The sequence below is a fragment of the Aquarana catesbeiana genome, linkage group LG01 (genome assembly GCF_042186555.1).
Source record: "Aquarana catesbeiana isolate 2022-GZ linkage group LG01, ASM4218655v1, whole genome shotgun sequence".
NCBI classification, from domain to species: domain Eukaryota; kingdom Metazoa; phylum Chordata; class Amphibia; order Anura; family Ranidae; genus Aquarana; species Aquarana catesbeiana.
Window position 1 is genome coordinate 722,539,579 of NC_133324.1, and position 25,805 is coordinate 722,565,383.

At 41.2% G+C, this 25,805-nt stretch overlaps 1 protein-coding gene across 6 annotated transcripts in view; it reads right to left on the reverse strand.

Moving 5' to 3' along the window:
- INPP4B (inositol polyphosphate-4-phosphatase type II B) overlaps positions 1-25,805 on the reverse strand; it is a 936,630-nt gene that overhangs the window by 83,195 nt on the left and 827,630 nt on the right. For all 6 annotated transcript variants that reach the window (XM_073604287.1, XM_073604305.1, XM_073604278.1 and 3 more), the window contains 2 exons: positions 25,356-25,479; positions 11,540-11,657 (listed from right to left, as the gene is read on the reverse strand). In XM_073604287.1, coding sequence (XP_073460388.1) covers positions 11,540-11,657; positions 25,356-25,479 — 242 coding nt within the window. The remainder of the gene's footprint in view (positions 1-11,539; positions 11,658-25,355; positions 25,480-25,805) is intronic.

Consider the following 25,805-nt stretch of genomic DNA (forward strand, 5'->3'; position numbering starts at 1 on the left):
TGCATTAGAGGAACATCTCCATGGTCTTCATTCCACTTGGGCACAAGTCCAGGAGGCTTTGCGACATGCTAATGATAGGTACAGACTCCATGCTGACGGCAGATGCCTGCCCGTGCCTTCCTGCCAGGTTGAGGACAGGGTCTGGCTGTCATCTCGCAACCTCTGACTTCGTGTTCCCTCACTGAAGTTCACACCTCGGTTTATTGAGCCTTTCTGTATTCTTCGCAGGGTTAGTTGGAGTTAAAAAATCATTTTAAGCCTACGGACCGCAATGCGTACATACCCCTCGGGAGTTGCCACCATCTTCAATGGTTGTGTAACATTCCCAAGGGGCAATTTGTGCGGATTAGGCGGAACTGTCGCATGAACATCACTACCTGGAACAATCTGAGATTTTGTCTGCCCGTTTTGTCCAAAAGGGTTATAACAAAACCGATATTGATAAACATATTGAGACCGTTCGAAGTTTAGAGAGAAAGACATTGGTTTCCAATGGCCCCAGGGCCAAACGTGATGGTACGGGCAATATTAGAATGATTTTGGACTACAATGTTCAATATAAAAAATTCGAAAAAATAGTCCGAAAATATTGGCCCATTCTCAAACAGGACAAAACTTTGGGCCCTGTACTCCCGGAATACCCTCTGTTTGTCTATAAGAGGGCACCGTCCTTAAGAGATAAATTGGCTCCTGGGGTAATTGACCCACCTCTCCCTCGTGTAAACAGGATTTCGAACATTATGACTGGTTTTTATGCATGTGGGCGATGCCCACCATGTAAACAAACCAAGGGCAATATCAAAAAACGTAAAGAGTTTGTAGCCACAGCCACAAAAAAGGTTTATCAAATTAGGGATTTCATTACATGTTCGACATCAGGAGTCGTTTATATCATGCAATGCGAATGTGGCCTACAATATGTGGGTAGAACATCCAGGTCCCTTCATATTCGTATTGGTGAACATATCACCAATATCAAGAAGGGCCTGGATTCTCACAATGTTTCTAAACATTTTAAACTCTTTCACAAACGCAGCCCTGTTAAACTAAAGTTTTGGGGAGTGGAAAAAGTAACACCCCATTGGAGGGGCGGCAATTTCATAAGACAATTGAGCCGCCGTGAGTCTTTTTGGATATATGAAACACATGTGGGAGTACCTACGGGGCTCAATGTTGAGTTTGATTTGAATTGTTTTATTTCTGACCGTTAGTTTTTTTTTTTTTTTTTTTTTTTCTCTATATTTTTTATGTTTTAGGAGGTTTAGTCAATTGGGGTCTGATATATTTGGGAGATTGTAAAAGGTGGCCGTAGTGACTAATTAAGATTATTTTTAAATTATTTTTAAATAGTTTTTTACTATTTTTAGTAATATTTTTTAGGAAGTCCTTTATTGGACACCTATTTAGGTATTTTTGTTTCCTATCCGGTTACATTTTTAAATATTGTGTGCATTTTTGATGCCTTATGTGGGGTCATCATTGGTGACTATATACCATGTAGGCATTAACATTAACTTTTAATTTTAGGGAGCCTTAGGCCAGGCTGGTTCCCAGGAGACTCTTCTTTATGATGTAGGATGGGTACCGATAAGCCTGTTATGTTATTAATTCACCTTTGAATGATATTTGATCTCCGGCAGTGATGTGGTGTACACCCAGCCCACTCTGTTTTGGCTGCTGTGACAACCACACACGCCGGAGGCTGTATGTTTACCCCGCCTCTGGGAAGGCGGTATAATGTGAGGATGACTGGCGTGAGTTTTGCCGCTTTGCGGACGTAACGCCGGATCACCATGGTTACAGGTAAACATATCTTAGCTCTGTTTACGTCTTTTCGAGGTGGGAGGTATCTTCTGAGGTGCGTGGTCATGTGATCCGCCGTAACGCCGTCATGCCGCCGCGCTGTCGCGGCGTAATGACCATTATGGAGATACAGCCTATCTAACTCCTCCCATGTCCGAGTGGTGCGCTCTGATAGGACGCTTACCGCTCGTTTCTCTTTACTACACAGTCGGATTGCCATACAGGTTCCTCGCTGTATGACGCGCTTCAGTGATCGCTATGGCAACCTTTCTGGATATACACTTCCTACTAGTGAGTGGTGCGTCCTGATTGGATGCCTACCGCTCGTTCTCTAATTACACAGGTGAGTGTGATAAGGGGCTATCTATTTAAACTTTAGTGGCATTTCGATACTCCATTATCGCTGAGGAAGTCCTATGGACGATACGCGTGCGGGAGTTCATCTTAATGTCACTACGGCTACCTTACCAGCTTTGCTGTTACCAGTTTTCTAATGCTTGATATCCTAGCACTTGGATTAAGTGCTATCTATGTGAGTACCCGTCTTTAATAAATGATACCTTTTATAAGTCATACAGAGAGCACTAGATTTTTTCTTTGTATTATATGTTGCTGCGGGAGAGTTACAAGGCTTATCTGCGGAGTCCGAGAGGTGCCCAGCTTCCATCTACAAGTTTACCATTACCACCAGAGGTGGTGAAAGCTCTCATGACCTTTCTGTTAGTTCAGGGGTCTATTAAGCAAGGTGAGCAGTTTGGCTAAACAAATGGTGTGAACACGGACCAAGGATCACCTTAAACTTTTGCATGAAGCACCCTTTATCACCAGTGACGTCTGTGTGCCTCTTTATCTACATGTGTTTCAATTCACGAACATATGAACTTTATTGAACTTTTTTATTTAGTGATTGTTTTTAGTTATTAATTTTAGCGCTGCACTTATTAATTTACATAGTTCAAAAGGGTTTATATATTTGCCTTTAGTGTTCAGCTGCTGTGATTAGTCATTAAGTTTTGCGCTGACTGTTTGTTTCTGATTGGTTACCTGTTTATATAATATATTCCAGCCTAGCAGCAATACTAATGGAGATCTTTCAATATATAGAAAAAAGAGAAATCAAACTGGGAGAGATTTTTTCTAATAATCATAATCCGGAGGAGGCTAATACCTTATCTTTCGGGTTTAGAAAACTAGGGTATCTGTTTGAGAAAAAAGTAAAAACTTGGTGGGATATAGTAACGTTTGAACAATATCTTACTGCGAAGCTGATCCCTAGAAGACTCAGATGGGAGGTACCTCCCAATGATGGCCTCATGGATGATTACTCTATAAAGGAATGGGGGGATTTTTTTACCAAGAAAGGCCTAGAATTAATTGATTTTCTGCTATCACGGAAACGGCGGAAAATGATTCTTCTTGAAACTCAGATTGCAGAACTTAAGAGTTCCATTGAGTCCCATAAAGAGTCTGAAGAATTTCTTAGACTTTCAGCGGAGTTGAAAAATAAGCTCATAAAATGGGACTATGAAACTCAAAATAAAAAGAAGAAGAAATATATAAGAGATACAGATGATTTTGGGAGAGGGAATATCTACAAATGGCAGAATAAACCTGTTGACGCCCCTACTAATCAGCCAGTGTTGTGTCCCACATCTTTGGAACCCCCCCAAACTCCTCTTGATGACCACAAAGGGGAGGGGATTGTCCACTATGATCAGTGTGATTATACCAGCACCCCAACCCCCTCTCGAGGTAATTTATTCAAAACTGTATATAACAAGAGAGGTAAGAATAAAAAGGGCAGGGGCACTAGGCGGGATGTATATGAGTCTCCGTTTAGACAGTACCCTTGGAATCCACCTTATACCAATGATGATGTTTACTATCATCAAGATTCCTATCATCAAGGTACAGACCGAAACTGGGGACTTAATGATGTTCGGCCTTATAACCAGCATTACACTAACTCCTCAAATACCCCTTTTAACAGAGGGAGAGAATCTCAGTCTTATGGACATCCGGTACATACCCAAAATAGGTTTGCACCATTACAGAGTTCTGGCCCCAGAAGAGGAGGGGATTTTCACAGGACCCAGAGGGGGATGGGGAGGGGAGCTCCGTCCATCCCACCCAAACCAGGGGGAGGGTGGAACGGTCCCCCGCCACCTCCCAATCTAGACAACGGTCCAAGGAAAATAAAACTCTTAGAGGAAGGAGAGGAGGCAGGCGAACTCAAAAGAGTCAGACCACAATAGGGGCGGGTATCTACAACCTGAGTGGCTCTCCCCTAAGTGAAGATGAGATGAAGGTTCTAGATAAGGGCCTCAAATATGCCCCCATTCGAAACCTAAATAAATTCCAGACCTACATAGGATTACAAAAATTCATTAGAAGCTTGAATATTAAGAAGTACCATCTTTCTAACCCTGTAACACGTACTTTATCAAACGATTCCAAACCATTGGGTACCCATTCGTCTCTCCGCAACAAATCGGTCTTTAATCCCCCTAATCGTGACACTAAGTTTTTGGAAGTTTTCAAAAACATGGTGACTAGAGATCTCGATACACTTAAGATCCGGAAGGCACAAGATCCATCTTATGTCAAAAGGGGCATTGAGTCCCTTTTGGAACGGAAGGATCTCGTAATACGCCCAGCGGACAAGGGGGGTGGCCTGGTTGTTCTTAGTAAAACCTATTACAATAACGAGATGGAGAACATGCTTAAAGACTATAGTACCTATGTTTTACTTAGTAAAGACCCGATGTTTGAGTTTAAAGAGGAATTACACTTTCTTGTAGAAAGAGGTAAACATATTGGAGTCCTTAACAAAAAAGAAGCTTCTTATTTAGATCCACTTTTTTGCCGTACCCCTATCATTTACTGTTTACCCAAACTACATAAAAATAGTACCAATCCACCTGGCCGTCCTATAGTCAATGGTATAGACTCAGTCTCTTCTAGACTGGGTCAATACATTGACTCTTTTTTACAACCTTTGGTTACGGGAACTCGTTCCTTTATCAAAGATACTAAACACATTATCCAAATTTTAGAAACCCTTTCCTTTTCTTCTTCTTGTTTGTTAATAACAGCGGACGTCAGTTCCCTCTATACGATTATCAGTCATGAAGATGCGTTAGCATCAGTTCGATGGGCTTTTAGAACATCGGATCTGACCAGAAGACATAAAAACTATATCTCAGATTGTTTAAAGTTTTGTTTATCAAAAAATTATTTTTGGTACAATAAACGTTTTTTTCTCCAAACCAGGGGAGTTGCGATGGGTGCCCGCTTCGCTCCCAGTGTTGCCAATCTGTTTATGGCACACTGGGAGGAAGAGTCTATCTATAAGAACACACCCCCTGAACTTATATGTTACCAACGTTATATTGACGACATCATTATGGTGTGGGATGGGAATAGATCGAACTTGGATACCTTTATGCGAAAACTTGATGAGAACAATAGAAATATTGTTCTCTCCTGGAATATAGACAAAGTTCACGTTACTTTTTTGGATTTAGACATTTTTTTGAAAGATAATCAGTTGGAGTTAAAAAATCATTTTAAGCCTACGGACCGCAATGCGTACATACCCCTCGGGAGTTGCCACCATCTTCAATGGTTGTGTAACATTCCCAAGGGGCAATTTGTGCGGATTAGGCGGAACTGTACGCATGAACATCACTACCTGGAACAATCTGAGATTTTGTCTGCCCGTTTTGTCCAAAAGGGTTATAACAAAACCGATATTGATAAACATATTGAGACCGTTCGAAGTTTAGAGAGAAAGACATTGGTTTCCAATGGCCCCAGGGCCAAACGTGATGGTACGGGCAATATTAGAATGATTTTGGACTACAATGTTCAATATAAAAAATTCGAAAAAATAGTCCGAAAATATTGGCCCATTCTCAAACAGGACAAAACTTTGGGCCCTGTACTCCCGGAATACCCTCTGTTTGTCTATAAGAGGGCACCGTCCTTAAGAGATAAATTGGCTCCTGGGGTAATTGACCCACCTCTCCCTCGTGTAAACAGGATTTCGAACATTATGACTGGTTTTTATGCATGTGGGCGATGCCCACCATGTAAACAAACCAAGGGCAATATCAAAAAACGTAAAGAGTTTGTAGCCACAGCCACAAAAAAGGTTTATCAAATTAGGGATTTCATTACATGTTCGACATCAGGAGTCGTTTATATCATGCAATGCGAATGTGGCCTACAATATGTGGGTAGAACATCCAGGTCCCTTCATATTCGTATTGGTGAACATATCACCAATATCAAGAAGGGCCTGGATTCTCACAATGTTTCTAAACATTTTAAACTCTTTCACAAACGCAGCCCTGTTAAACTAAAGTTTTGGGGAGTGGAAAAAGTAACACCCCATTGGAGGGGCGGCAATTTCATAAGACAATTGAGCCGCTGTGAGTCTTTTTGGATATATGAAACACATGTGGGAGTACCTACGGGGCTCAATGTTGAGTTTGATTTGAATTGTTTTATTTCTGACCGTTAGTTTTTTTTTTTTTTTTTTTTTTTCTCTATATTTTTTATGTTTTAGGAGGTTTAGTCAATTGGGGTCTGATATATTTGGGAGATTGTAAAAGGTGGCCGTAGTGACTAATTAAGATTATTTTTAAATTATTTTTAAATAGTTTTTTACTATTTTTAGTAATATTTTTTAGGAAGTCCTTTATTGGACACCTATTTAGGTATTTTTGTTTCCTATCCGGTTACATTTTTAAATATTGTGTGCATTTTTGATGCCTTATGTGGGGTCATCATTGGTGACTATATACCATGTAGGCATTAACATTAACTTTTAATTTTAGGGAGCCTTAGGCCAGGCTGGTTCCCAGGAGACTCTTCTTTATGATGTAGGATGGGTACCGATAAGCCTGTTATGTTATTAATTCACCTTTGAATGATATTTGATCTCCGGCAGTGATGTGGTGTACACCCAGCCCACTCTGTTTTGGCTGCTGTGACAACCACACACGCCGGAGGCTGTATGTTTACCCCGCCTCTGGGAAGGCGGTATAATGTGAGGATGACTGGCGTGAGTTTTGCCGCTTTGCGGACGTAACGCCGGATCACCATGGTTACAGGTAAACATATCTTAGCTCTGTTTACGTCTTTTCGAGGTGGGAGGTATCTTCTGAGGTGCGTGGTCATGTGATCCGCCGTAACGCCGTCATGCCGCCGCGCTGTCGCGGCGTAATGACCATTATGGAGATACAGCCTATCTAACTCCTCCCATGTCCGAGTGGTGCGCTCTGATAGGACGCTTACCGCTCGTTTCTCTTTACTACACAGTCGGATTGCCATACAGGTTCCTCGCTGTATGACGCGCTTCAGTGATCGCTATGGCAACCTTTCTGGATATACACTTCCTACTAGTGAGTGGTGCGTCCTGATTGGATGCCTACCGCTCGTTCTCTAATTACACAGGTGAGTGTGATAAGGGGCTATCTATTTAAACTTTAGTGGCATTTCGATACTCCATTATCGCTGAGGAAGTCCTATGGACGATACGCGTGCGGGAGTTCATCTTAATGTCACTACGGCTACCTTACCAGCTTTGCTGTTACCAGTTTTCTAATGCTTGATATCCTAGCACTTGGATTAAGTGCTATCTATGTGAGTACCTGTCTTTAATAAATGATACCTTTTATAAGTCATACAGAGAGCACTAGATTTTTTCTTTGGATTATATGTTGCTGCGGGAGAGTTACAAGGCTTATCTGCGGAGTCCGAGAGGTGCCCAGCTTCCATCTACAAGTTTACCATTACCACCAGAGGTGGTGAAAGCTCTCATGACCTTTCTGTTAGTTCAGGGGTCTATTAAGCAAGGTGAGCAGTTTGGCTAAACAAATGGTGTGAGCACGGACCAAGGATCACCTTAAACTTTTGCATGAAGCACCCTTTATCACCAGTGACGTCTGTGTGCCTCTTTATCTACATGTGTTTCAATTCACGAACATATGAACTTTATTGAACTTTTTTATTTAGTGATTGTTTTTAGTTATTAATTTTAGCGCTGCACTTATTAATTTACTTAACCCAGTGGCTTACGCATTAGACCTTCCTTCGAACATGCGTATTTGAATGTATTTTATGTCTCCTTATTAAAACCTTTCTCTGCAACCACTTTACCACCTCGGTACCACGTCCTCACCCTGTACAGGTTGAGAACCAAGAGGAGTATGAAGTTCAGTTCATTGTTGACTCCCATAGGTTCCGTGGGCGCATACAGTACCTGGTGCATTGGAAGGGGTACGGTCCGGAGGAACGCTCTTGGGTCTCATCCTCAGACGTACATGCCCCTGTCCTTCTCCGTGATTTCCATAGACATTTTCCCTCTAAGCCTGGTGGTCCTCCGAGGGGGCGGGTTGTTGAGCAGGGGGTACTGTCAGGGCTGAGCACAGCACTTCCTTCTCTGATTTGGCCACTCAGCTGTCAGCTAATTGCAGCTCCAATCTCTCCACAGGTACTCAGCTGTTAATGATATCCTGCTCGTCCTGCCTACTTAAGCCGTTCAGCCCAGAGGCTCTCTGCCTTCATCTTAGTCAACATCATAGAGACACTCTCCTGCATTCCTGTTTAAAGACTTGCTTGGCTGACATCCCTTCTGGCTCCAGATCCTGCTTACTGTTTTACTACGCTCATCTACGGCTCCCTAACGTTTGGCTTGTCTGACTATCTGTTCCGGTTCCTGAACTCTGCTATGTTTTGCTACACTTGTTCTATTTACTTTTATTAATAAACAAGTGTGATTTAACTGTACTTCTGTCTCGGTCTGATTTCATGGTTTCTGACAATATAGTTTCTTCACAGGAAGTGCCACTTCTTAGGCTACAGACAGAAATCCTGCATTAACCTGTGCAGTGCAATGCTACATGGCTCAGGTATGGACACAAACAGAAACATCTGACATATGAGCATTTACTCTAATATAGGCTCTGCATACAGAGCAACACAGAACACCATGAAAACGATCAAGGAAAATATTATGCAGGTGAAAAACACAAGGTGCAGGTAAGGAAGGTTTATAAAGCTTTTGAGCTTACCTGCTTAATTCAAAATAGAACACAAAATATGCCCCGCCTTGCCTTTCTAAACATACCTGCCTGCCGAACTTGTGTCCAGTTAAAAAAAAAAACATAACATATACATGCATGTACTCATGTCTGTCCTACAGTGCTTTGCTAAAGAATATTTTCAAAATATGCTCTGCAGTGTATTTGACCATTGGTTAACCGTTCTACCAGGCTCCAATTAAAATGAAGCCTTGGACTGCACTTTTCTAATAATGAATGGGACATAGTATTTACATTGCACTCCTAATAATTTTTACAGTTCCATCAAGTAACCACCTGACCTTTGAGGGTGCTAACCTTAAACGTCATGCGTATTAGCCTTAAATCTATAGATTTACGGTTGCAAGAAATATACCTGTTAGCACACTCTTCATATATAATAACCATAGCGCATTTTTTACTTCTACATATATAAAGGTTTACAAGATTGACACAACTTTCACCCAAGATGCACATACCGTATTTATTGACGTATACCACACACCTTCATTTTAAGAGGGAAGTTTCAGGAAAAAAACTAAAATTTTAAATGTAGAAATTTGAAGCAAAATAAGGGTCAGTGCTCATCAATGCAGCTCTATTAGTGCCCATATGCAGCCTCACCAGTGCCCATATGCAGCCTCACTAGTGCCCATTAATGCAGCCTGATCAATGTCTATCTGCAGCCTCACAATTGCCCATCAATGCAGCTTGATCAATGCCCATATGCAGCCTCATAATTGCCCATCAATGCAGCTTGATCAATGCCCATCTGTAGCCTCACAATTGCCCATCAATGCAGCCTGATCAATGCCCATCTGCAGCCTCATAATTGCCCATCAATGCAGCTTGATCAATGCCCATCTGTAGCCTCACAATTGCCCATCAATGCAGCCTGATCAATGCCCATCTGCAGCCTCACAATTCCTCATCAATGCAGCTTGATCTATGCCCATCAGAAGCCTCAAAATTCCTCATCAATGCAGCTTGATCAATGCCCATCTACAGCCTCACAATTGCCCATCAATGCAGCTTGAACAATGCCAATCTGCAGCCTCACCGTTACCATCAATGCAGCTTAATCAATGCCCATAAGCAGCCTCACAATTGCCCATCAATGCAGCTTGATCAATGCCCATCTGCAGCTTCACAGGTGCCATCAATTCAGCTTGATTAATGCTCATCTGCAGCCTCACAGGTGCCATCAATGCAGCCTGATCAATGCCCATCAGCAGCCTTACAATTGCCCATCGATGCAGCTTGATCAATGCCCATCTGCAGCCTCACAGGTGCCATCAATGCAGCCTGAAAAGTGCCCATCTGCACCCTCACCTCAGATTTCTGTTGCCTCGGAGGGGACAGAGAGGGGAACTGCACAATTGCCATCAGACTACATACAGCGAGAATCTAATGTTTACTCAGCGGCCTCTGTAATACAAAGTCCCGCCTCCTGGACCGGCTTCTTTGATAGACAGAACAGTGGTCCAATGCCAGCTCAGGAGATGGGACACACTATTACAGAGGCCACCGAGTAAACAGGAGATTCTTGCTGTATGTAATCTGACAGCACTTGTTCTACCCCCTCCCTGTCCCCTCCGAGGCAGCCCAAATTGAAGTATAGGCGTATAACAGACGCACACTATTTGCACCCGATTTTCAGGGTGAAAAAGTGCGAGCTATACGCCGATAAATACGGTAATTAGATTTAGTTTGAAGATTGTAAGAATCTTGGGTGAAAATTGTGTTAATATTGTGTGAAAACATTTATAGACACCATACAGGTATTTGCATATATTTAAAGTGGTTGTAAACCCTGGACATGAAACATAAATAAGGCATATATCCCTCTATAGTGTGTACTTGTCTCAATATAGAGCATTGTGTGTGTATCATTTCTGTCTGCTACTTCATTCCTCTGCTATCAGCATGAATCACTTCTGACAAGTTTTCCTGACACCAAAATAAAAAAAGGTAAAAGGGGAGGGAGCTCCAGCACACACCTTGTGATTGAACTCTGTTCACCTTGACAGGAACTCTGTTCCTGTGTGCTGTGTGAAAATGGGGGGGTGTCCCTTCCCTCCAATCAGCTCTCAGAAGTCACCTCACTGAGCTCTGCAGTGTGTAACTTCAGCTCTCCACCCTGCTTTCTGAAAAGTCAGACAAGCTTTATAAATGTTGGACTTTGAACAGCTGTAGAAGAGAGAGCGCTACAGATAAATATATCTGTGTATCACCTAGGGCCAGTCACTTCAATCAGTATATGTATGGGTTTACAACCACTTTCATTTTCGATAAAAAAAACAAACGAGAATAAATTAATAACGTAAATAATTGAAAAACTTCTTCTTCTGGCTTAGGGCAATCCCCTCTCATTTATCATACAACTTTGTTCTGAACTTTATTCATAAATGAAAATGTCAAGCCTTATAAATGGAATTAATTATCCCGACATGAGCTACAGACAAGATGCAAGGATATAACTCATGATTTAATATTATGGAATTGATTGTGGCAATATTGGCATCACAAAGTATTATAACACTAATTAGTTGTGAAATCTAATACACTTTAAAAAAACAAAATGTTTTCCTAATCTAATTTCTGAAGATGTGAGAAAGATTGTTTCTGCTACAGACAAAGCTTACCGTCTTCCAGTCACAATGGGCAGAAAGTCATCTGATTTGGCCTCTGTTATTTTAAAAACTGTATGCTTCAGATCTGAAATACCAACAGCCATGTCTTCCAGCATCCCAATTTCTTCACCTAGATATAACATGGATAGGAAAAGTGTTATACATGTGAAATGTCTTCAAGTATGATATTGTTTGTCTTATTTTAAAGAGAACTCCAGGCAACAAGTAAACTTGGTACATGTTATTTGGGATGGATCTCTTTGGAATGTAACCTAGTAGCTCCAAAACTTTTAACCAACATTTCTTTGCTCAACATGCCATGCTTTCTGGGATCAAAGAATAAACCATGTCTTTTGTTCACCTGGTAAAGTCTTAATTTCATTATGTATCTCTAGACAAAACCTTATTTTCAGTTTTTGGAGAGAGATTGGGAAAGCGATAGACCTTCTGTCATGTTTTTATTGCTTTATATGTCCCTATTTTAGAGTTCTATTCCTCTATTTACTGGAGATCACTATCACTGAAACAGATAGTGAAGGTAAATGCAATATTTTACAGTTGCCCCTAAATCAAGAGAGAGGAAAAATCTTGTATTAGGGATACTTGTTCTGGGGCAACTGTCTACGATGGGAATTCTTGTACTTCTGGGAGCTTTCCAGTAACTTCTCATTGAGTCTTTGGGATAAGAAGTAAAGGGAAATTTAGCCAATGGTAGCTCTGGCTAAACATACACTTCAACCTGAAGTTTCAAGCTAACTTATCTCCACTAACAAATTTGCTTTGTAACCAAAACTCTCCAGTCATTTGCAAAATAAGAGAGTAGCTGGTGGATAAATATTCGCCCAAAAAAACAACTATATTGCTTTAAACTCCACTATCCAAGCATTTTCCAATTTCTCAGGATCATCATAACCTTTAAATGAGTGGATAACTAAAGAATAATACATTCAGTAATACTACCACAATTATAATTATCTTTCTGGTAACACAAGAGACAAAGCCATAAGTGGCTGATATATTCTATTTATTATCATATTTTCTCACTTTCAGTGGTATTAAACCTAAAAGCAAACATGCATTATATTGCAGCTTACCAATTCTTAGAACCACTTACCATTTAAAAAAAGAAAACAAATGCAAAACTGCAATATATTACATTTTTGGTTTTGGGTTTCATACCGCTTTAAAGCTGTAAAGTGTAACTAAAATTTTTTTTTTTTCTTATGCCGCGTACACACGACCGGACTTTCCGTCAGAGTAGACTCTGACAGTCTTTCCAACGGAGTTCCGATGGAGTTCCGCTGAAACGGACTTGCCTACACATGATCACACCAAAGTCCGTTCGTTTAGAACGCAATGACATACGACGGGACTAGAAAAAGGAAGTTCAATAGCTAGTAGTCAATAGCTGCCCTTGCGTCGTTTTTGGTCCGTCGGACTAGCATACAGACGAATGGTTTTCCTGATAGGAATTGAGTCCGTCGGAAAGATTTGAAACATGTTCTATTTCTAGATTCGTCAGAATTCTAGAAAGAAAATGCCCGTTGAAGCCCACACATGATCGGAATGATTCTGTCGGACCTTTTCTGACGGAAAGTCCGGTCGTGTGTACGTGGCATAACAGTATTTTGGATAGAGTAAGGTAGAGTTTTAACGCCTGTCAGTTTTATTTTTTTGCCACCTATGTCCCATAGGCAAGATGTCTCTTAATTTTCCTGTCCCATAGCCAAAACAGGCAGTGAGAGGAAATCCCCTCCAAAGAGAATCCTTGGGTGCCACAAAACAACAATAAAAAGAAAAGGGCGCACCCTGATGAAATTTTGGATGATGGACTTTGTAGGCATACCACAAGTATATTAAAAATATATTTATTACAAAAATAGAATCAAAAACAATTACATAAAAATTTCATATATTCCAAAAATGTGCCAAAGAGCGTAAATAACACACCATCTACATACATAAAGAGTATTATTTGATCAACTGCCTGAAGGTCTAATCAAGTCAATCGGTACTGCCAGAAAACCGTGAGGTACCGATCTGGCAGTACCGATGGACTTGATTAGACCTTCAGGCAGTCGACCCCACTTGCTATGACATGCGTTTACCTAATTCACATTTGTGAGTACATTTATTGTTGTTTTTTTCTTGAAATACATTATAATTGGGTAATGTGCCAGGTAGATGCTCCCTTTTCTTTTTATTGTTGTTTTTCAGTCTGAGGATACCCACTGTCCTGAGAGGGCAACAAGACCATTGGTGCTAAGAAGTAGTGTACCCCTAGGTCAACCACTGCGGGTGCAGGAGAATGTTTGTTTTTAAATCCTGGGGTACAACCAGAACCAGTGTTCCCATTAAAAGATTTCCTCTCTACTACTTTTCTGGTGTCAACCCAAAAATATATTTTTTCCCACTTTAATTTGATGATAACAGTAAACAGGACAAATAGAGAGGGTGGATCTCCCTAACAGGGTCACAGAAAGCAATAAAAATGAACAGGTGTTCTTATCCCTCTCCACTGTATCCAAAATATAAAAAAAAGTTTTCCCTTTAGTTACACTTTGAGTGTTAAGGGTTTGCTTTAATGATTAGTGTTAGGGTTGGGGAAGGTAAGTGCTAAGGGATATGTTAAGGAATGTGTTTAGGGTCGGTTGTTAGGTATTCAGGGGTATGAGTGTAAAGGATGTTTAATAGTTGGGGGGGTACTTTTGTATAGGTATTACGTTAAATCAGTGAAATTTAGGGACTTTACATAATACACACTAGTTCTTGGCTCTGGGAACATCGTGCTAAAAATACCAGGGCAGTATTCCTTGCACAAAGAGCAAATGTACCAACAACACCAAGGAAGAAGAGTACATGTAACATAAAACTAGGTTTTTCTGCCCCATTCACACAACGCTGCTGTGAGAAAAATAAAAAAGGTAAACGACCATCACAACGCTCTTTGCTGGACCTTACACAGACACTAACCTATACAGCAAAATGTTAAGTTTTCCCATGCAGGCTAGTGTGAACAATCCCTTAATGCTAATGATATTTGGGAGATATTGTAATTGTTCTATATCAGACTTAAGCCCGGTACACACGGTCGGATTTTCCGACGGAAAATGTGTGATAGGACCTTGTTGTCGGAAATTCCAACCATGTGTGGGCTCCATCACACATTTTCCATCGGAATTTCCGACACACAAAGTTTTAGAGCTTGCTATAAAATTTTCCGACAACAAAAGCCGTTGTCGGAAATTCCGATCGTGTGTACACAAATCCGACGCACAAAGGGCCACGCATGCTCAGAATAAATTAAGAGACAAAACCTATTGGCTACTGCCCCGTTTATAGTCCCGACGTATGTGTTTTACGTCACCACGTTCAGAACAATCAGATTTTCCGACAACTTTGTGTGACCGTGTGTATGCAAGACAAGTTTGAGCCAACATCCGTCGGAAAAAATCCATGGATTTTGTTGTCGGAATTTCCGATCAATGTCCAATCGTGTGTACGGGGCAATAGAGGTTGCTAAAGGAGGTATGTGTGTGTGTGGGCAAAAAGGAGATATTTGCCAGCACACCATAGATCAACAAAGTAGCATCCGAATGGATTGTTTATTGCATGATCACATCACAAGAACAGTGCAACATCACGCAGGACCCCCTTCGTCAGGCATGTGTCTTCCAGCATGACAATGACCCAAAACATACCGCCAAGGCAAAAAAGGAGTGGCTCAATAAGAAGCACATTAAGGTCATGGAGTGGCCTACCCAGTCTCCAGATCTTAATCCTATAGAAAATTTATTGAGGGAGCTGAAACTTTGAGTTGCCAAGAGACCTTAACCACTTCCCATCCGGCCAATTCTGACACTGTGCTCCTACATGTAAAAATCATCATTTTTTTTCTAGAAAATTACTCAGAACCTCCAAACATTATATATGTTTTTTTTCATTTTTATCAGAGACCCTAGGGAATAAAATGGTGGCTGTGTGGGGATTTTAAAAAACAAAACAGTAATGTTAGCCCAATTTTTTTGTATAATGTGAAAGATTATGTTACGCAGAGTAAATAGATACCTAACATGTTATGCTTTAAAATTGCGCACACTCGTGGAATGGCGCCAAACTTTGGCACTTAAAAATCTCCATAGGCAACGCTTTAAAACATTTCACAGGTTACCTGTTTAGAGTTACAGAGGAGTTCTAGGGCTAGAATTGTTACTCCCATTCCAACATTTGCAGCGATACTTCACATGTGTGGTTTGAACGCCGTTTACATATGTGGGCACGACGTATTATGCATTTGCTTCTGTGTGCAAGCACGCGGGGACGGGGGAGCTTAAATTTTTTTTTTTATTATTGTTTATTTTATTAGAATTTTTTAATTTTTACACTTTCCCTTTGATTTGTAATTTTTTTTATCACTTCTATTCCTATTACAAAGAATGTAAACATCCCTTGTAATAGGAATGTAACAGTTCCTCTTTATAGAGATGTGGGGTCAATCTCTCCTCCAGGCAGGAAAGACCGAGATCAAAAGAAAAAATAAACGATCTCAGCCTTTCCAGCCGAGTCCCCGGTGTTTACTTCTGCTGGGCCAGACGTGACGTCATAACAACATGCCCAGGCCTCTGAAGGTCATAGAGATTGCCGGGGACCATCTGTCCTTGGAAATCTCTATGCTCAACTTTCGGCGCCAGTGTATTCCTTCTCTGGTTCGCCGATTGCACAGGCGAGCCAGTGAAGCACCGGAGGGTAGCGGGAGGAGAGGTTGTGAAGCAGCTGAACTGCCACTATGATTGTTCTTATGGTGCTGGGAATCACCAGCCGAAAAAGATGATATCTGGATGATGCCTGTAGCTGCACAAGTCCACAATGTCACATGTCGTACCTTGGGCGGGAAGTAGAAGAGTGGACCAAAATCCCTCCTGAGAGGTTTGCAAACCTGGTCACCAACTACAAGAAACTTCTTACCTCATACTAAGTCATGTTTTGTTTGGGGATCAAATCCTTATTTTACTCACTGAACTGGAACTTTATAGCATTTTTTTGTTTGTGTTTTTCTGGATTTTTGGTTGATATTCTGTCTCTAGCATTTAAAATACACCTATGATAAAATATCAAATATTTATTTTCCCCACTGTATGGATGACACTACAATAAATTTAGAAATTAAGAGGGAGACCGATGCTAGTCTCTGTGTCCATCAGGATTTACTGGTACCACATCCTTTGATTTTGTACAGACAGTGAAGACAACAATCCCTAGCAGAACAAAGTAAGAAAAATAATAATGTTGCAAATGCACATATTGCTAGTATTTACAAATAATAGCAACCCCAAATGTTCATGTAGAGGAGCTGCATAATAATGTTTACAACTCTAATGCGTATAGCTCAATTCCCGTTTTTTGTTCACAATTTTATTTTAATTACTGCCAGTTTTCCCTGAAGAAGAAGGCTTTGTCCCGCAAAACGCATTGAAAAAGCTTTTAGGCAGCTTCTCTCTATGGAAATTTGGGGTTTGCTATTTGTAAATACTGGCAATATGTGCATTTGCAGCATTATCATTTTACTTACTTTGTTCTGGTAGGGATTTTTGTCTTCACTGTCTGTATAATAGAAGGATGTGGTACCAGTAAATCCTGACAAACACAGAGACTGGCATCATGCGGTCTCCCCCTTAATTTCTAAATTTATTGTAGTGTCACATTTTGCATAGTGTTTTGATTTTAATATAAAACTTTTTAATATTGGTAGAAATAAAAGTTTATATATTTACATAACTGTGATGTGGTACCTTCAAAATCCTATTTCATTTTGCTTTAGTTGTTTTGTCTTGGGTGACACTACAGTTGACTCAGAAAGGGCAGAGCATGAACCAGAGAACACTCAACCCTACACTGTTTAATTCAACTCCTATCCAGGGCCATTGACGTAAGTTCCTTTCTGAGTGTTCCTGCTCATGAGCACTTGAAATGCATGATATGTCTATTTATGCTTAGCATAGAATGATCACCTCGTCTAGACTACATTATAGGTACCCATATACAAAGGCCTCATCGTCTGTACCCATGATAAAAAAATGTAAAAAATCAAAACCTTCATAGTTTTTGCATTGCCTTTAAAAATCACACCCTCATAAAATTGCATTACATTCCTTCACTGTGGTCATTAGTACAAAATTCGCTATCTTTTTTTTTCTTTACTGCACTTCGCTATACTAGTTTCCTAACAAACCCATTTGTTCACATAACTTGAATTACTTCTTCTTAGTTTATAAGCTATTCTAAGGAGCTTTTTTTGTGAACTACAATACCTATAAGTACGGAGTTTTCCCCAGAATGGAGTAGGTTCAGGGTATAATCTTCTGCTCATGGTGCTTCAGATGGCATTTAGAGTGATTTGTATATAAAGCCAGCTATGCGAGAGGGTCCAGCCGTGTGTTAATCATGGATGTTTGCATTCATCATTCATTTAATATGTTCTGCATGCAAAGAGGGGACGTGCAGAACACTGAGCTAGTTGGACACGTTTCAGCTGACTGATTTACAGCTCACTTCAGGCTGCCGAGGTTGATGACTGATTTTCATAGCTGCTGGTTGAGTGGGTAAATCACAGCTGCAATAGCTTTAAGCAGGTATAAGAATCTAGCAAATTATGCATCCTTGTTCTTTAAGTGGCTGTGCATGGCTTCTGAAGCAAGAGAGCCATAATAATTATTCCAGGAAAGAAATTACTCAGTATGTTGTGAGCAGTTAAGAGATTATCGCTTACTGATTACCAAACCCAACAGGGAAGAATTGTCATTTTGCATGGTTAATTAATTTGGGCTCAGAGTCAAAAGCTATAGATTTGTTCATAAACTAATGCAAATAACTTCTCTATTTAGAAGAAATATTGGTGTTAAAGACGTTCCATAACAAAATGCCACTGTTTAAGTAGATCTTTTTTACTACAGCTCCGTAAGCATGCAAATGGCAACACATGTTGATTTTCATTGGGCGTAAATTCAAATTTCAATTGACTCTTCACATGGGTGTAAGTCCAGGTTCTTAATTGACTATTCAGATGCATTTTCACCCTCCTACCTTAGTTCTGCTTCCAGACTTCTTAAAGTGTAAGCAAACTCCCCTATTATTTTCAGCCAAGGAAGCTGCCATCTTCGCCTCTGTTTAAGATACAACTGCCATGATGTTGCACATGTGATCAGTTATGACACCAGCCATTGGTTTGAAAGTTTGGTTGAGAGCACAACCAATGAGAGTGTTACATTTCCGTCACATGTTTTATGGATGGGTTTACTTCTGCTTTAACTGGGAAAAAAATGCATATACTAGTTCCAAGACATTCTAATTCTAAAGCTAGCCACATGTGACTTTTTGATTATTGTTGTCAGGCAACTCAGTGACTACATCTGATAGGTTGCAGTCATTGTTTAGGCAACAATTACCCACCAGGTTTATTTGAGCCTGGTAATGGAATAGCCACTTACGTCTTGAGCTGGTGTAATTGGCCAAAACTTGAGCCACCTATGGAAAGCTTTAGTCATCCCAACAAATGCCTTCAGGCACAATCCAACATTAAGGCCTTATGCACACAAAGTTTAGCAAACCAAAAGCCTTTCCTCTTGACAGTAGCGTTTTGCCAGAAATAACGCCTGTCGCTTGAAAAAGTGTGTAACACATTAAGGCGTGTTTAGGTGCATTTACAGGTACTAAGTGCTTGCGCTTTAATTTATTTCATTGGTCAGACTAAATAATTTATTCTGGCCATTGAAATTAACTAATACTCAAGCGATAAACACGCCTAGCATTAACACACATTTACAAGCGTCAAATGTTTTTTCTGCTTCTAAAAGCCCCTGCTACTAAATGCTGCTAAAAGCCTATGTGTGCATGGACACATAAGCTAATATGCATGGAACTTTAGAGGCAGAAAAGAAAATGCCTGATGACCCTAGAAGCAGCTACAAATACATCCTGTATGAGGCTTAAGGCTTGGTTTACACTGCTGCAATGTGATTTTGATGAGATTTTCAGTGGGATTTTGTAATAGATACTACTTTGGTACAACTTTGCATATTCTATGGGGCAAAATCATACTGTGAATTGCATCAAAGTATCACAGGTACCTTCTCCAAAATCGCCTCATGCTGAGTTGCATTAATGAGAATGGGCACCATTGGATATAATGCGTTTTACCTTGTCATGCAACTCTGCACGCCTCATGCCGCATCAGAAGTCACATTAGTGTGAACAAGCACTTAAAAACTATTCTTTAAGTTGATTATTAAAATAATCCCTTGCGAGAAGTTCACCGTCTATGCCTAACACAGACATTAGCGGGTAGTCAGTTATTCAGTCACCTGAGGGCAATCAACTAGCCAAGCACTCTCTTAACTTACAAGTTCTTTGAAGAAAAAAGGGAAACACAGAGGCTGGTGACAGCTAATCAGTGGGGTAAGGCATTTAAACCTTTCTGGTTTGGACAGGGATTGTCACAGCTGAAAATGGTCATAGGACCCAAAGAGTTGGGGAAACAAATGCAAATGGTAATAGACATATGAATTGGTTAATGACTGGTTAAATCAAAGAAGATAATAAATAGATAGGCCTTAATAGGTGGATTTTGATAGAATGTCTAACTATTTTGAAGATGAAGCTATATCTAACAGGAAGGGGAGTGTAGAATTATAGAAAAAGGTTGCCTGAGAAAATATTGTAGTTTCTGGAAGACAAAGTCATGAGTGAGCAACATGTTTAGTAGGTCTGGGTAGGTAGGTAAAGCAGAGAAGATAGATTAGAGAGTATTATGAGATGAGCTCATAAATAAGGATGACCATAAGTTGTAATGTGTTTCCAAAGCAAAGTATACAGTAGTGGCTTGAAAGTGAAAGGATTGGCTAAGAGAGGTGGCAGATGAAGAATGGAAAGATGGGGTATGAATAAATCATACGGTAATGATAGAGACTAGAGCTGACTATTATGTTGGAGAAAAAACAAACTGGAAGAAATCACAGTATTTGGAAATTAAGTGAAAAAATGTGTGCTATCTACATCAGATATAGGGTTGCCACCTGTCCAGGATTCACCCGGACAGTTCAGGTTTTGAATCGTGTGTCCGGGTTTCAGGCAGACTGAAACCCGGACACATTACTCAGACCGGGCTGTAGCTCCCCAAGTAACCAACATAGTCACACACAAATCTGTTGCCACCCGGGAGCTGCGGGCAGCTGTCTGTGGGTAGTTTCGGCATCACTGGGGGGCAGGGCGATGATGTCAGCAAGAGCAATTTGACCCTCTATCTGCACCGCGTTACTGCTCTCCTTGGGGAATCCAAAGGTGTCCCAGGCTGCTAAAGAGTTCGGGTTTCGCTTAAAGAAAAGGTGGCAACCCTAATCAGATACCTTAATGACATTTTACACAAAGCTATAGGAGACCCACAGTAGGTATAGCAACAAAATAAAAGAGCAGATGTAGTACACAAGAACAAACTTATGCATAAATATAGGCTCCCAATGCCCAGTTAAATTAGTCACAGTATGGAATTTTTAGCGACTTAACCTAGTGTGTATATATTCACATGTACATGTATTTAATATGGAACCAGGGCCGGGGGCAGTATTTTATCGTGGGGGGGGGGGCACACATAGCAAGCTGCACCCTCCTCAAGCTTGTCAGCAGCCTTTGCAGGGCATGACAGAGAATGTAAGCCCTACTTAGCCCTGGTTCAGTTTGATGCGAATTGGCATGAAATTTGACATGTCAAAATTATTCAAAACAGTGCGCAGTCGCATTTGCGGTGCCGCACCAATTCCCAAAAGTAGTTTCTGTACTACTTTTGGTGATTTCGGGGTGAGATTTCCATTGACATCTGTGCAGAAACCCGCACAAATGTCTCTGAAATCACCCCCGAAATCAGGACTGAAATGCAGGAATGAAATTGTGTGAGTTCAGCTGAACTTGCACGATTTTATTCCCCCAGTCATTGTGAACCAGGGCTTAAGGACAGTTCCTGTTTCTACACAGCACGTGGCCAAGCCCATCTGTGCCTGCCTACTTTTTCAGGACTGCAGTGAATTTTCTACTGGGGGGGGCTATATTGTTTGCGTGTGAGAGGGGGTCATTGGGCTGCACTGTTTGTATGTGAGAGGGGGGCTGCATGGATTGTATTTGGAAAGGCAGCATTATTTGCATGAGGGGGAATTCATTGTATGTAAGTGTGAGGAGGGGGGCTCCACTGTATATATGTGTGAAGAAGGGGGCTGCATTGTATGCATGTGTGAGGAAGGGGAGCTGCATTGCATACAGTATATGAGAGGGGGGCAGGGGACTGCATTGTATATATATATATTTGAGGAGGGAGCTGCATTCTAAATAAAGGGGTGGTTGCATTGTATGTTGGAATGGAGGATGGACTGTATATGTGTGAAGGGTGGGGGCTGAATGGTGTGCATGTGTGACGGGGCTGCATTGTATGCAAGTCTAAGAATGAGGGCAGGGGGCTGCATCATATGCATGTGTGAATGGGGACAGGGGGCTGCATTACTGTGTGTGTGAGTTTAAAGGCTAAGTTCACCTTTTCTTTCTAAATTTCAGCTCCTCTATGTACCAATATAGCATTAATGTACTTATTTTGCAAAAATAAAACAGCTTTCCATTAATTCTACACGGCTTACCGAACTCTCTTCATAGCTGTATAAAAACACTGCTCGATTACTTATGCCTTACTTTCTGGACAGACTTTAGGTCATGACACGGGAAGGAGTTGACCAGCTGAGGGTAGATGATGCAGGGTGTGTGCTAATGAGATCAGTGTTAGTAGTAGTGGAAGAGGGTTGTAGGTAGGTTGCCTACTCTTGGTTAGTTAGTCTACCGGCTGCCCAGGTTGGCAGGAAGGGGTTAATGCTCATGCCGCCTTTTCTTGTGTGTTTGCGGTTTTCCCACTGGGGTCCAGCCACCTTTCTGGGAAGAGGCCCGGATCCTGGGGGGGAACCTTAGAACAGGCTTGAGAGGCATGTATGAAGACTTCGAATTATGTCCTAAAAAGCTCACCGGAATGCCGACTTATCGCAATACTCCTAGGACATGAACTACTTTGTTCGAGCTATGACTAATTTGTACTTTTTCCAAAGATGTTAAACCAGCACAGGTAACCAGGGGCGGCCACAGTTACATTTAGTTAGGGCTCATTTACACTTGCTTCGGCTTCAACACACATTAACGGCTAGTTTACATGTGCTTCAAAACAAGGCTTCGGACAGGTTTTGTTAAAGCTCTCTGAATGCTAGTCAAAGCCCATCACTAAATAAAATGGTTAGCTTACAGTCCTGTTTACACCTGCTTTTGCTTTGCTTCAAAAATTATACCCCATGTAGCTTTAGTGGAGTTTCAAAGCATCTTCAAAGCCTCCATAGAAGTCTGTGGCAAAGCTCACTTGAAGCCCCACGGAAGCCTCACCAAAGCCTCATCGAAGTTCCACTAAAGCCTCATTGAAGAACCAAGCAAAAGCAAGGTGTAAACAGGACTGTAATCTAACCATTTTATTTAGTGACAGGGGCTTTGACTGGCATTCAGAGAGCTTTAACAAAGCGTGTCCCAAGCCATGTTTTGAAGCAAGTGTAAACTAGCCCTTAGGGAAAGGACTTTGTCGCATATTGCGCATGTTCTGCCTAATGTTCAGTAAAGTTGTTTACTCTGCTCAGCCTGGTCTGAAGTTACTCAAGGGGTGCATGTGGGGTCCTGGCATATCTTTATAAGGAACCTGGTTTTGGACTAGCACATTGGGGTCTATAAAACACCACTACAACAAAAGGTTAACTTGCAATCAAGTTGCTATGAGTAACCAGAAGGAAGAACAGCAACCCATTTGATGGCATGGTACCAGATTAGGTGACAGGTTCTCTGGTAGGGAGGGGAGGGTCGACATTCGGCTCCCTTACTAGCCGTTCGTATTAGAGCAACGGAGACCTAATACATGGTCACTTGCTACAAAATGAAAATAGTTAATTGGAGCATGTATGGGGGGGGGGCACAGTGGTGTAGTGGATAGCACTTTCGCCTAGCAGTAAGAAGGGTCGCTGGTTTGAATCCCAACCATGACACTACCTGCCTGGAGTTTGCATGTTCTCCCTGTGCTTGCGTGGGTTTCCCCAGGGTACTCCGGTTTCCTCTCACAAGACCAAACGCATGCTGGTAGGTTAATTGGATCCTGTCTAAAAATTGTCCCTAGTATGTATGAATGCGAGTTAGGGACCTTAGATTGTAAGCTCCTTGAGGGTAGGGATTGATGTGAATGTACAATACATATGTAAAGCGCTGCGTAAATTGACGGCACTATAAAAGTAACTGAAATAAATAAATAAATGTATGAGGCCCATGTGCTCGGCAGGACCCCATGCTGTAACTGGAAGTGAGGTAACAGAGATACGCTGACTGATGGAGCGGACATAGGCTCTGTATGTCCCTCCTAATGCAACACATACACCTGTTTAGTGAGGGAGACGAGGGATGACATTTTGTAGGAATTACGCAAAAAAGACTACACACAAGTGGCTCATCTCTGAGTTGGGGGACTGCCTTAATGTTTGACTTTTCACATGACTGTGGCCCTCGCCTGGTCCCAGGCATTGGTGAGCATGACTTTGGGCAAAGTGTTTCCCCTGTGCTGGGACAAGAGAACCTGTTCGTCGTCTGGCATAGCCTAAAGAACCCACCTCGGAGTAGGCCTTCTGTGTGACCCACATTTGGCGCCCAACAAGTTAATGGGGAACAATGAGGATGTGACAAACAACACCACTCTACCCTTGTTGTGGAGGGAGAATTTGGAAAGGGTGGTTTCATTTTAGCAGGAGGTTTACATGAGGTAAGGAGGGTTGCTTTTTTTTCTTATTCCTGAATGTCAACACTCTGCTGTGTTTAGTGCTCCTGTCCTCTGCATTCTATACTGGAAGTGCAGCAAGTCTGGACTGTGCAACATACTACACATCATACAGAGTGTAGCAGTCAAGATTTGTACCATGCTGTGTACATTACATTTTCCTACTTTGTGATATACAGAGTACACACACCTTCCTACTGTATATTACATACCTATGGCCACTGCACTCTGTACACTAAACTCTATGTTACAGGCTGCACTGAAGCACAGAACATATAGCAGGAAGATCTCACATCATCACTGCACACTTCTGAGTTCATGTGAGACCTGACTGGTAGACTCAGAACTGTGCAGTAAGGCTGAGACCAACAGGAAAGTAGCTGGGAGCCAAATCCAAGCTGTTAAGATGATTAGGCATGCACATCAGGTGGAGGGGAGGTGCAGTTTGGTATTTTCACCCTGGGCACTGGATGACCTTGTACCAGTACTGTATGAAATCATTGTAAAATGATATGATTTCATATGAATCACTAGTATGTACCATTTACTCATCTTCAGCAACTGCTGTGACAAAGAGTGGAAACAAACTTTCTGGAGTGAGAAAGAGAGTAGCTTGACCAAGTTGTGCAAGTGGAAGCGGCATCATTTAGGAGGTGTGCTGGACATAATAAAAGAGAGGAATAACTCAAGTTCTAATAATATTACTTCATAATTAAATGCAGAGCTTGTAATAAAGCCATGTGGCACTGTTGACAACTAAGAATATGGATGGCCATAAACAGCAGAAGGCAGTCAAATATGTCTGTATGTTCTAGACACTGCATCTGCCGTTCCACCTACCCATAACTTCACACATTTTTTTTTCACATGTCATGAACTGATAAGTCTGTTATCATTTTAACCATTTCAAGTCTAACCATATAATGGTTTATAAATGTAAATTGTGGCAATACTTACTATATGTGCTCAGCAGACTTTCATATTGCACTAGTAACCCCACTGTGTGGAGCTGCTGTAGAAAGCCCTGATTGTGTAAACTTGAATGCAGCTTAACTATAAATCCACAGATCAATCCTGCAAGCTGAAAGACGACAAGAAAACAAAAAGGAATCTTGAGTGGAGTTATTCAATTTTTCAAAGAACTTGTAATAAATGAGTACACCTGTAAGTGTGGCATTTCGAATGCACTATGGCTGCCTACAGACCAGCAATACTCTTGCAAAGAATGACAGATGGTGGGAGATCTGCTCACCCTTGGAGACTGGTGGGAATGACAAGGTTTGATACAACTCAAGTAACTCTGCAGTAGTGCGCAGTAAAAAAATTGTTGTTCCTCTTTCAATTGAGAATAGGGAATCATTAGTTTCTGGCCCTTAAAAAAATCAACAGGTTATAAAAGCCTCTGTA